We start from the raw sequence: 14231 nt of genomic DNA, 5'->3' as shown, positions 1-14231 counted from the left end.
AGAATTAAGTTTCCCTTTAAGGTACGTCATCCTCAAGATGGTGTCCCTCGCATTCCGGTTGGCTGATAGAATTCAGCCAATAGGAATTAAAGGGGAAAAAATCATATTGGCTGTTGCAATCAGCCAATAGGATTGAGCTCAATCATATTGGCTGATTGGATCAGCCAATATGATGAAAGATAAATCCTATTGGCTGATTGCAACAGTTAATAGGATTTTTCCCCTTTAATTCCTGTTGGCTGATAGAATTCTATCAGCCAATCGGAATGTAAGGGACGCCATCTTGGATGACGTACCTTAAAGGGAAACTTCATTCTACGTTGACCATCGGAAGAAGAGGATGCTCCACGCCGGATGTCTTGAAGATGGACCCGCTCCGCGCCGGATGGATGAAGATAGAAGATGCCATCTGGATGAAGACTTCTGCCCGGTTGGATGAAGACTTCTGCCGACTTCGATAAGGACTTTGGCCCGCTTGGATGAAGACTTCTGCTGGCTTCGATGAGGACTTCTGCCTGCTTGGATGAAGACTTCTGCCGCCTGGATGAGGAAGGATGTCCGGTCTTCGAAAACTGTAAATGGATCGTCGGGGGTTAGTGTTAGGTTTTTTTAAGGGTTTATTGGGTGGGTTTTATTTTTAGCTTAGGGTTTGGGCAATAAAAGAGCTAAAAGTCCTTTTAAGGACAATGCCCATCCAAATGCCCTTTTCAGGGCAATGGTTAGCTTAGGTTTATTTAGATAGGTTTTTATTTGGGGGGTTTGGTTGTGTGGGTGGTAGGTTTTACTGTTGGGGGGTTGTTTGTATTTTTTAAACAGGTAAAAGAGCTGATTTCTTTGGGGCAATGCCCCGCAAAAGGCCCTTTTAAGAGCCATTGGCAGTTTAGTGTAGGCTGGGAAGGGGGTTTATTTCGGGGGAGACTTTTTTATTTTGATAGGACTATTAGTTTGGAGTAATTCATTTTTATTTTTGATAATTTCGTTTTTTATTTTGTGTAATTTAGTGGGGGATTTTTTGTAATTTAGAAAATTGTATTTTAATAATTTAATTAATTTTATTTTATTGTAATGTTAGTTTTTAGTGAAAAGAAGGTTAGGTTTTATTTTACAGGTAACTCTGTATTTATTTAAGCTAGGTAGTTAGTAAATAGTTAATAACTATTTACTAACTAGTATACCTAGTTAAAATAAATACAAACTTGCCTGTGAAATAAAAATAAAACCTAAGATAGATACAATATAACTATTAGTTATTTTGTAGCTATCTTAGGTTTTATTTTATAGGTAAGTATTTAGTTTTAAATAGGTATTATTTAGGTAATAATAGTAAGTTTTATTTAGATTTATTTTAATTATATTTAAGTTAGGGGGTGTTAGGGTTAGGGTTACATTAGGGTTAGAGTTATGCTTAGGGTTAGGGTTACGTTAGGGTTAGGTTAAGGGGTTAATAGGTTTATTTAGTGTTAGTGATGTTGGAGGCCAAAGATTTAGGAGTTAATAACTTTAGTATAGTGGTGGTGACATTGGGGGCAGCAGATTAGGGGTTAATAACTATAATGTAGGTGGCGGCGATGTTAAGGGCGGCAGATTAGGGGTTAATAAGTGTATTTAGGTGGCGGCGATATCGGGAGTGGCAGATTAGGGGTTAATAGTTTTTTGTAGGTGGCGGCGATGTTATGGGCAGCAGATTAGGGGTGTTTAGATGTGGTTTTTATGTTAGGGTGTTAGGTTTAAACATATCTTTTTCTTTCCCCATAGACATCAATGGGGCTGCATTACGGAGCTTTTGTTTCCTTGATCGCAGGTGTTAGGCTTTTTTTTGCCGGCTGTCCCCATTGATGTCTATGGGGAAATCGTGCACGAGCACGTCAAAGCAGTGCTTGTATTTGGGTGAAGCATGGAGCTCAATGCCACCATATCTCCCGCGCAAGCCTGCTTTTTGTAAACTTGTATTCCACCATATCGCCCGCGCAAGCCTGCTTTTTGTAAACTTTTGTGGCAGTCGTTAATTTCCCTATAGCGCTCAAAACTCATAATCTGGCTGAGTGTTAGCTGTCATTTTTGTTAGAAGTTAGTAGGGTCCTTATAATCAAGTATGATATAATGGTACATTCGTCTTTGTCTATGATTAGAAGACATGTGTATAGGTGAAGAATTTGTTTTGTCCCAAAGATTTTTTTTAGATTTTCTCAAGCATTTAGTTTGGCCAAATTTTGTCCACACAGGCATTTGGTTCAGACAAATATTGGATTAGGATATGTTACCGTTATTTTCAATGGGAACAGCTAATATAGACATTAAATATTACCAAAAATATTGCATTATAGGATTCAAAATGATTATGAGAACAATTATAAGAACCTATCTTTCAATGTTAAAAGAACATACAACTCCTGTATGACTAAAATCCAGCATTTAGTGCCTGACTGGTGGTCCATAACACCAGTTATTAGTTATACTATAGGGGACCATGGATAAATAAATTGTAAGACCCCCTATTTGAAGTCCGTATGTAAATCTCTAATGATTACAGAACTAATTTTAATACAAAGTTCTACATAACAGTCACTTCTCTGGCAAATATTAATCCCTTGGATCAGTGTCACATATATTAATCGCATGTGACAGTGAATTTGGACATTCTTTAGCATGGCATTGATCCTGTTAATTCATTGGCTACCAGACAAGGAGTTTTTATCACACAGGCCAATTTAGGGCTAGATTGTGCATGGAGCACTATTTCTCAAATATGTATGAATATGTATGTATGTGTTTATATGTGTATATATGTCTTTAAATACTTATATACAAATATAAATACACAAATACATATATACCCACAAATAAACATATATATATATATATATATATATATATATATGTCATATACACAGTCTCTTTAAGTAGGGGTTGATATTTCCTTTCTCTCCACCAAATAAAAGGCCAGAGAACTCTTACCTCATTGCTTAGTATTTTGCATGCAGTACAAAGTGTGTGCTGAATTAAGCCAAGCTGCGTATTAGTTGATACAGCTCTGGTAGAAATCTAGAGTTTTCCTAAGTACTCTTTTGATCTCCTGCTCAAAATTCCTATAATTGGAGTTGATACTTTCATTTATTTCATTTAATTTCATTTTGTAACTTGTGTTGCAATTTCTACCTGCTCTTAATTTTCGTAGAGGATTCTGTGTTCCACTTCCGCATTCCGCCGCTGGGTCAAGCTCAGCTTGTCTCATCAGATTTAACAGCCTGATTGCTTGCCGAGTACAACTTGTCTAAGCCGCATGGGTATTCCTATACACCGAGAACCTGAACTACCTCTTCCTCACAGTTGCTATCAACGCTCTCAATTCTTCTAAATCAAGCTATATAAATATCCAACACTACATAACTATACTCCATCACTCATTACATATTGCAGAATTCGCTCAATTAACTCAAATAATTATTCTACTAAATATTCACCATTCTACACCAACTATGGTTATAATCCAACATTCTATCTATTCCCACATCTTCATTCAAGCTCACCAATGGTAGAAGATCTCCTGAATTCTTTCTCTCAAACATTGCAACTTCTGAAGAACAACATCACTGAAGCTCAGTTTAACCAAAAACATTTCTACAATCTCTATAGTTGTAATGCTCCAGAATACAGGATCGGAGACAAAGTCTGGCTTTCAACAAAACATCTGAGACTTCGTACCCCATCTAATAAACTTCAGTAGTTTGTTTATGGACCTTATGAAATATCAAAATAATTAATCAAAATGCAGGTCACCCTCATTTTACCGCATACTTTTCGTATTCATCCCCACCTTTCATGTTTCTTTATTAAAAACCCTATAAAAATCTCAGAAGCATGTAATCAGGATTCTCCTCCGGTAGCCTTGGATCAACAGGAATATGAAGTTTGCACAGATATTTGACTCTAGGAAAAAGAATGGTGTATTACAATATCTTGTACATTGGAAAGGATATACCCTTGAAGAGGATTCATGGGAACAACCACCCAACCTTCAGCAGATTCATTTGGTTTCTCTATTACACAGAAGAACACACTGACAGGCATACTCCCTTGAACCCGGAGGGGTTTCTGAGAAAGGGGTTTTATCATATTCACTGGTCTCTTTAAATAGGGGTTGATACTTCGTTTTTTTCTCCACCCAAATAAAAGGCCAGAGAACTCTTACCTCGTTGCTTAGTATTTTGCATGCAGTGCAAAGTGTGTGCTGAATTAAGCAAGCTGCATATTGGTTGATACAGCTTGGGTTAAAGTCTAGAGTTTTCATTAGTACTCTTTTGATCTCCTGCTCAATATTCCTATAATTGGAGTTGATACTTTCATTGATGTCATTTAATTTTGTTTTTAAACTTGTGTTGCCATTTCCACCTGCTGTTAATTTTCGTAGAGCATACTGTGTTCCACGCTCAGCTTGTCTCATCGGATTTAACAGCCTGATTGTTTGCCGAGTAAACTTGTCTAAGCCCGCATGGGTATTCTATACACCAGAAACCTGAACTACCGCTTCCTCACAGTTGCTATCAACGCTCTCAATTCTTCTAAATCAAGCTATATAAATATCCAATACTCCATCACTCATTACAATATATACACACACACACACATACTTAGACTTGTGTATGCATGTATCTAAAACCCTTTCCCTGCCTTTTTGTCTAACACCTAAAACCTCATATCTTTGAGCCCTTATAACTTTTTAATGCATTTGTAAAAATATTTTTTATCAGAAAGTGTTAATATAAATCTAACTTTTTTAACACACTTCCCTTTACGCAAAGTTTGAAGTCACGCTAACCCAATACACTCTATTTCCATCGCTAAAAGAACTGAGAAGTACCCCATATCACTTGCACGCCACAGTTGGCAGACCCCTCGTAGTGTAGCCCTTATTTGTAGTATCTTATGTAACAGTGTTTTTTATACTGTTAGTTGTTTTTCGTGTGAACATTACTATTAATTGTAACATCTTCATTTATCCTTAAACCCCTGATGGGCAAATAGAAGTCAAGGTCTTACTTAAGCCTCTCCATTAGAACAAAACAAAATGTACTATTTTATCTTAGATATAACATTCTCTTCTTTACTACAAAAAAAAATCATGTATTTATATTCACTTCCTTTCCCTTATTCACTCCCCCGCACCATACAAATAAATACCTCTGGAAGAGCTATGATAGAACCTTGTGTCTTTTTGAAAACTTTTGGTCCTCATATGGAGCCTTTAGACTAATATTAGTTGCCCATAGCTCCCCTAAATAATCTACTCAATGTAATTAAATTGTTTCCTTAATTTGACTTAAAAGGACAGTAAACACCTTGGGACATATTTATAAAGCTCAGTATGGAGCTTGATGCCCCATTTTGGGTCACCGGAAACAGAAGTTATGAAGCAGCGGTCTAAAGACTGCTGCTCCATAATCTGTCCGCCTGCTCTGAGGCGGAGGACAGAAATACGATCGGGTTGATTGACACCCCCTGCTAGCGGCCAACTGGCCGCAAATCTGCAGGGGGGGGGCATTGCACCAGCAGTTCACAAGAACTTCTGGTGCAATGATAAATGCCGACAAGGTATGCTGTCTGCATTTATCGATGTGCAGCAGACATGATCCGCTATATCGGATCATGTCCGCTCGCACCATAATAAATAGGGACCCTTGTATTTACAATGCATTTCTGCTGTGTTGCTATAGAATAACATTGGCCAAGTATTAACTGATTTAAAACAAATTAACATCCATTTTACTGCAATTAATTTTCAGTAGCAAAACTCCACCCACCATTTGCCTTATTTGGAGCAACCAATCTGAGCTTTAGTGTACAGACAACAAGGCTAGCCACTGTCATAAAGTTAGTATAAAATACATTGTTTTTCATTTGTTATCTGGTAAAGACAATTAGTGAGAGATATGTAGCAGGTTGCATGTCAAGTTCAGAGAATTAGAAACTGCTAAATTACTTGAAAAGGGGGCAAAATAATTTTTTTTTAAATATATTGCAAATTTGATTCTTTATGTATCTCTAAACATTTTTATATAAAAATCTCAAGGTTAACTGCCCCTTTTTTAAATATTTGTTTAACCAAAGCTTATCATATATGCCATGTTACCTGTTTATCATAAATATTAATTATACATAGCATGTTCTAAAGTGCAGTTTTTATGCTTACCAATGCATTTTATAATTTACCTAGGAATTTATTTGCATGATAAAAACCTTGTGCTAAAATAAATGCATGGAAGTATACAGAGGAAGGACTTCACGTTTGTAAACAAAAGGATCATTAAATCAGGTTGGCAGACTTTCTTTTGGCTCAATGAGTTTGACAGATATCCTTTGACTTGCACGGCTTTGGGTTAAGTATAATAGTTTCCTACATATTTGAGCATGTGATTCTGATTTAGATATCTTTTTTTTTACCCAGAGCAGCAAATGTGTCTCTCAAGTCTCCTTTATCAATGAAGCCATCTCTGTTCTGGTCCATGATGGTAAAAGCCTAGTGACAGAAAAACAGCAAAGCATTAGCTTTTTCAGGTCTGTTAGATCCACCATCCTCTGTGATCTTCTCTTACAGCCTATGACATATTTCACTTTCAGTTAAAAGTAAGCAACAAACAAAGCCACAGTGAATTAAGAATTTTTTGCTTGCTAATATAGCCTGACAAGAGATTTAATTAAAATACAATCAACCCACTAAAAGTTCTCTCAACCAAATTAATACTTTGCACAACATGTTGCTGGAACGTATCCAGCGAAAGCAAACCTAGACAATGTTAACTCACAAATGAATAGTCTAAATTCATGACTAATATAGTTAAATGATTATGTCCTTAATGAATCGAGATCACTCTATGCTAAGTAATCTAAAATGGCATCAATAAGTTTTGTTTACGTTGCTTTGTAAAATGTCTGGAAATAGTTTTGTTTGTTTAACTTGTGACTTGTAATTTGTGTTCTAGTGGTAAAATGATTGGGATTGTAGTTGTACTACTTTCAATAACGATAAGGCTCCACATGTAATCTAGGCCTTCATGGGAAATTACATTTTAAACTTAATGTCATTTAGGGACATTAAACACCTCTTGAGTTTGTGTAAAATTTGTAATTGGTCCCAAGCGCACTAGAGAGGCCAAATTGTAAAATCTGTAAGCTACGTTTTCAAAATGCTGCAAATTGCATAAGGCAGCAACTTGATTTGCAGGATTTTTCCTTTTTGGCCTCCTAGGGAGTGTGGGACAAGCATAATTGTTATATATGTTATATAAATACGAGGTGATTAGTGTGCTTTTCCTAGTCTAGTTCAGCAGTGGCTTAAATACATACAAATGCCAGTATTGTAAACATCTTAATTTATTTTTTCATTACACATCAGAAAAGTTTACAGTATTACAAAATATATGCCTGCCAAATAAATAGCTTAAAAACAACTGTAATTGTGTGCTGTTTTGCAGGTACGAAACACAAACCTAGAAAAAAACTCTTGAAAATTATTTATCGTATTTCTTTTGCTGTGACCAATTAGGGACAAATCATCTGCTGTACATATCAGCCAATCACTGTACAGCTTATAGGAATATCAGGGTTCTGCATTTCATGGAATGCTCTCCTGCCTCACTGACAGGGACTGGAAACACTACACAAGTCAGTGAATGTATTAGATTTGTCTAAATATCACATCTAATGGTTATAATTTTATGGCATTTCATTGTACAAGGTGTTTTTCAAAAACACTGTTAAGACCTTCAAAGCATGTGCAGTGCATTATAGCAGAGCCTGAAAATATTCATTCATGAACAATACTACTTACCTCTTTAAATTCCTGTATCTGACTTTGATCAAACATGGAAAATACATTAGAGCTGGCTCCTTCTGCCTTCTTCTTTGCCTTTTTGGGAGACTAAAATTTAAAATAAAACCATCACTAGCACCATTGTAGATATATATAGAAAATAGAAAAATAAAGATACCACAATTATTGGATGAAATATTGTGATTTTAATTGCAATTTTATTAAAATATTTTTTAAACATAAATTTTGCATTGAATAATGTATTTAACTGTCCAAAACAGCGACTTGTCTCCCTTGCAGTTTGCACTGCAGAGTGAATAGGCCAGAGACAAGAGTTACCTGCTGTGACACTCATGTGACGGTTCTTGGTCCACCCCTCTGGAGGAGTGGTTAGTACTGCTTGGCTGGGCTGTGACTGACGAGCCTTGTTAAGGAAGCTCTTTCGGACTGTTTATTGTTTTTGTCTTTTGATAAAAAAAATTGCAGCCTCTTGCGATTCAGATATTGCATAACCTCATACCGCGATGAGTTGTACAGCCCTAATATTCATAAATATACATTAAGGGGTATATTTATTAAAGTGCGGACGGACATGATACAATGTAGAGTATCATGTCTGCTGCACACGCTGTCGGCATTTATCATTGCACCAGCAGTTCTTGTGATCTGCTGGTGCAATGCCGCCCCCTGCAAATTTATGGCCAATCGGCCGCTAGCAGGGGGTGTCAATCAACCCCATCGTATTCGATCGGGTTGATTTCTGTCCGCCGCCTCAGAGCAGGCAGACAGGTTATGGAGCAGCGGTCTTTATACCGCTGCTTCATAACTTCTGTTTCCGGCAAACTTGATAAATTGACCCCTAAATGTGTATGAATTATTTATTGTCATTTTTACTGTGTTTTACACCAGTAATTATAATAAATTAATAATTGTCAGCTTACCAGCTAATTATTCTGTTTATCCAGGTGAACAGCTTATGTGCATAAAAGTATATTAAAGGGACAGTAAAGTTAAAATGAAACGTTAATGGTATAGAGAGTAAATGCCACTTTACAACTTACCAATTTACTTCTATTGTAACATTTGCTTTGTTTTTTTGGTATCCTTTGTAAAGCTATGTTGGCTGACAGGCGCTTAGGTGTTTGCAGGGTCTTTAGCATTTTATAGCAGCAGTTTTTGCAACAATGTGTAACATTGCTATAAATATTGTTTCAAACACTGCTGCAAGATGGCTAAAGACGTGAACATTTCTGAGCTCAGCTAGGATTACCAAGAACACTATGCAAAATTGGTAATAAAAGTAAAAAAGGAAAGTTGCTTAAAATATCATGCTCTCTCCGTTCTTTTGAAATTTAATTTTGACTTTACTGTCCCTTTAAACAATACAGGCCATGAAAGGTTTGTACCTGAATAAATAATAAAGTAAAATATAAATTGGGTTGCAATTTTTCGATACTGAAGCTAAAAAGAACACAAAAGGGCTTTCGTCAAAGTATAAATAGAGTTTTCATTTTTCATTTTTTGCGTGCAAATATTCCAAATCATTATTAACACATATTCATTTAAATCTTAAAATCATGATTTCATCTGGCATTGCTAATACTTTAAACCTTTTTTTTTTAATAATAAAGTAATTATGCAGCAATATAAAACTCAATACATAGATATACTTTTCTGAATCCATAATTACTTTTCTAAAGAACTATAATTTAATCTGTGTTCCGTAATTATTTTTTCATCACATAAAAAACATAATTGAGGAAGGAAGTAAATAAAAGAGCTGACTGTATTTATAAAAAAATGTGAAGGAAAAAAAACAGATTAAAGGTGCCCTGAATTAACTGCATCACTGAATTAAGAACGTATAATATTTTAATTCATAGTTTAACTGTTTGAAATTAAAGAACATGTTTTATTAAATAAATGCATTAGATGTGTGAACCTACAATACCTATTAAGAAAAATAATGATTGATGTGGGTGTGACTTTTATTTTCATGCCAACCTGGAGCCTGAATGGCTTTCCTTAATCTCTGGAAGAGGGAGTGTGACAAGAATATTGCTGGTACTTACGTAGCTTACATTTTATAGCTTATTAGATACTTACGTAGCTTACATTTTATAATTGTTAAGGTGTCTAAGGGAAGAGATTTAACTTAAACATAGGAAGTTAAATTTGACATTAAAGGGACGGTCTACTTCAGAATTTGTATTGTTTAAAAAGATAAATAATCCCTTTATTACCCATTCCCCAGTTTTGTATAAACAACACTGTTGTATTAATATACTTTTTACCTCTGGGATTACCTTGTATCTAAGCCTCTGTAGACTGTCCCCTTATTTCAGTTCTTTTGGCAGATTTGCATTTTGGCCAGTCAGTGCCCTCTCATAAGTAACTCCACGGCACACATGAACTAACGCCCTATAGCTGTGAAAAACTGTCAAATGCTTTGAGATAAGCGACGAAAGGGATTCAAAATTAGCATATGAGCCTACCTAGTTTAGCTTTCAAAAAAGAATACCAAGAGAACAAAGCAAATTTGATGATAAAAGAGAATTGGAAAGTTGTTTAAAATTGCATGCCCTATCTGAGTCATAAAAGTTTAATTTTGACTAGACTGTCCCTTTAACATAAATTTTGAAACTTGTTAAATCTAACAGAGGTGATTTAAAAATCTTTTTAGTTTTTTTTTGGAAAAAATAATGTGTTTTTTTGGTCCACCACTTATGCTGTGTGAGATATCCTTATTCAGCCAGTGAGACTCTATCCCACAGACCAGCTGTGATCAAACATACACTTAGGGGCAGATTTATCGTTGTCTGTATGGACAAGGTTCACAGGTAGTGAATTATTCTGCTGGTGTCAGCAACTTGCAGGCAGCATTTGCTGACCAGATTTATTGTACAAGTGGATGCACGTGCATCACTGCTCCCTGCTCTTGTGCAATTGGTTGCTTATGAGTTAAGTCTGGGGTGATTTTTATCTGTTACCTCTGAGGTGGTGGAGAGGGCTTATGAAGCAGTAGTTTAACTTCTGCTTTATAAATATCAGTTACAGGCTTGCATGAGTGAACCAGCAACAGACAGCGGCATTTGCCCCTTACTGTTAGTTTCAATATCAAAACAAATAGCTTTGAATAAACCATTTTAAATAAAATTATGGCCCAGATTATAAGTGGAGCACTATTGACAGTGCGTGTGCAACACATAACAGAGCTATAAAACATTTGCATGACTTGAGAAATGAAGTGTTAGGGTTAGAATAAAAGAATAACTAAATACATGTATATATTAAAATAAAGTATACCTCATATATATATATATAAAAAGATAATGTTACATGAAACCCAGGTATTTTAATTTATTTAGATCACTCATTTCCAGAGATGGAACTATACCTGAGCTAAGGTTACTTAGACAAGATAACTGAGCCAGTTGTTAACCTCAAGTACATAAAGTTACACTGTGCCATACTCGTGAGCATGAGGTGGTTACTCCTGGGCGTACATTTACCCAAGCCCATATGTAAAACCAATATCTTGCAGGACAAAACAATTACTCAGAATGCTGGCAGCTAGAGATGTGCGTTTGTTTTCGTATGATTACAAAAATGAAAATTTTTTTGTTATTGCATTCGTATAAAAAGGAATAATGAGCCATCACCTACATAAATTGAAAGAATGATGAATGTGGTATCAACTAAATTCTTTAATATATTCCTTCATTAGTTATTGTTTTAATAAAAAAACGTAATTTCTTAGCCCCCTAGCAGCCATCAGAAACTCCTGCACATATCCCGCCTCACCAACACCCCCCAATTGGAACCTCCCCACTGCACTTAACCATCCTAACTGCTGGACCACCCAACCCAACTAACCTGTGTTTAGGGGGTTAGTTGCGGTGGGGGATCCACCAGTTAAGGGCTTAGGTGTAGGGGTTAATTGTTGTAGGAGGTTTAGGAGGTAAGTAATAGCATGTTTAAAGGGACACTAAACCCAAATTTTTTCTTATATGATTCAGATAGAGCATGCAATTTTTAGCAACTTTCTGATTTACTCCTATTATCAATTTATCTTCGTTCTCTTGCTATCTTTATTTAAAAAGCAGGAATGTGATGCATAGGAGCTGGCCCATTTTTGGTTGAGAACCTGGGTTATGCTTGCTTATTGGTGGGTAAATGTAAGCCTCCAATAAGCAACTGCTATCCATGGTGCTGAACCTAAAATGGGCTAGCTGCTAAGATTTACATTCCTGTTTTTAAAATAAAGATAGCAAGAGAATGAAGAAAATTTGATAATAGGAGTAAATGAGAAAGTTGCTTAAAATGTCATGCTCTATCTGAATCACGAAAGAAAGAAAAAATGGGTCCAGTGTCCCTTTATTGGTTAGATTTAAGTCTTTGGGAGCTGCAGGGCATTTCACTGTTTTTAACCAATTTTATTTACAAATAATTTTTGTTAACAAATTTCGTCTAAATGAAGTGCCTAGCAAAATATAGATGAACTGAATTTCTTGAAAAATCTGGAACAAATGATTTGTTTGAAACATATTTTTCTCCCTTGACCCTGGATGCATCTTTCATTATATCCAACTAGACTACTTAACATTAACAAAACATTAACATGCAAGGATTTTATATCTTTATTTTTTTTGCCTTGCTGTAGCAGTTTGTGTTTGATTTAAAGGGACATTGTGTGCCTTATTTAGTCTGAAAGTGATCTTCATATTGTAACACTCTGTATTGTCTGCAGCTTACTGATTTTAGCATGAGTTTTAACCATACACCATTTTCTACACACAGTGTAAAAATATGAAAATTGCTGTCAGACTAAATAGTACAAAAATCCATTTGTTCCCAACAGCTCACCCAATCCAGTGCTGTGTATAATCACATAGTAAGATCAGCTGTACTTAGTGTTTGCTGTGTCTCTCCTTCTGTTTATTGTAATTTGACACACTGCAGTCTAGCTTCTCACTGTCACCTCTGTACTCAGAGTGTTATTTGGAGTCCAGGATAACTTAGGAATCATTGCTGATGGCTATTAGGGCAGTGGATCTAAGGTGGTTTTGTGTCATTTCAATTCTAGGTGTCTTTAATCATTCAGCTAAACCCTGCAATTGTGTAATATATAGAGATGTGATAATATACAGTATCCCATAAAAGTGAGTACACCCCTCATATTTTAATAAATATTTTATTATATCTTTTCATGTGACAACACTGGAGAATTGACACTAAATTTGTTGCCCCCTCAAAATAACTTAACACACAGCCATTAATGTCTAAACCATTGGCAACAAAAGTGAGTACCCCTAAGTGGAAATGTCCAAATTTGGCCCAATTAGCCATTTTCCCTTCCCGGTGTCATGTGACCCATTAGTGTTACAAGGTCTCAGGTGTGAATGGGGAGCAGGTGTGTTAAATTTGGTGGTATCGCTCTCACACACTTTCTCATACTGGTCACTGGAAGTTTAACACGGCACCTCATGCCAAAGAACTCTCTGAGGATCTGAAAAAAAGAATTGTTGTTCTACATAAAGATGGCCTAGGTTATAAGAAGATTGCCAAAACCCTGAAACTGAGCTGCTGCATGGTGGGCAAGACCATACAGCTTTTTCACAGGACAGGTTCCATTCAGAACAGGCCTCACCATGGTCAACCAAAGAAGTTGACTGCATGTGTTCAGCGGCATATCCAGAGGTTGTCTTTGGGAAATATATGTATGAGTGCTGCCAGCATTGCTGTAGACGTTGAAGGGGTGGGGGGTAAGCCTGTCAGTGCTCAGACCATACGCCCACACTGTATCAAATCGCTCTGTATGGCTGTCATCCCAGAAGGAAGCTACTTCTAAAGATGATGCAAAAGAAAGCCTTTAAACAGTTTGCTGAAGACAAGCAGACTAAGGACATGAATTACTAGAGCCATGTCCTTTGGTCCGATGAGACCAATATTAGCTTATTTGGTTCAGATGGTGTCAAGCGTGTGTGGTGGCAACAAGGTGAGGAGTACAAAGACAAGTGTTTCTTTCCTACAGTCAAGCATGGTGGTGGGAGTGTCATGGTCTAGACCTGCATGAGTGCTGCCAGCATTGGGGAGCTACAGTTCATTGAGGGAACCATGAATGCCAACATGTACTGTGACATACTGAAGCAGAGCATGGTCCCCTCCCTTCGAAGACAGGGCTGCAGGGCAGTATTCCAACATAATAATGACCCCAAACACACCTCCATGATGACCACTGCCTTGCTAAAGAAGCTGAGGGTAAAGGTGATGGACTGGTCAAGCATGTCTCCAGACCTAAACCCTATTGAGCATCCATTGGGCATCCTCAAATGGAAGGTGGGGGAGCACAAGGTCTCTTACATCCACTAGCTCCGTGATGTCATCATGGAGGAGTGGAAGAGGACTCCAGTGGCAACCTGTG

General features: G+C 36.6%; 1 protein-coding gene across 1 annotated transcript in view; it reads right to left on the bottom strand.

Moving 5' to 3' along the window:
* Positions 1 to 14231, bottom strand: part of MYL10 (myosin light chain 10) — a 119822-nt gene that overhangs the window by 58763 nt on the left and 46828 nt on the right. Inside the window, exons 2-3 of the mRNA XM_053706262.1 lie at positions 7826 to 7915; positions 6439 to 6514 (exon numbers count right to left, since the gene is read on the bottom strand). Coding sequence (XP_053562237.1) covers positions 6439 to 6514; positions 7826 to 7915 — 166 coding nt within the window. The remainder of the gene's footprint in view (positions 1 to 6438; positions 6515 to 7825; positions 7916 to 14231) is intronic.

Source organism: Bombina bombina, chromosome 3 (genome assembly GCF_027579735.1).
Source record: "Bombina bombina isolate aBomBom1 chromosome 3, aBomBom1.pri, whole genome shotgun sequence".
NCBI lineage: Eukaryota > Metazoa > Chordata > Amphibia > Anura > Bombinatoridae > Bombina > Bombina bombina.
The sequence above is the reverse complement of the archived record's forward strand: the minus strand, read 5'-3'. Positions and strand labels throughout refer to the sequence as shown.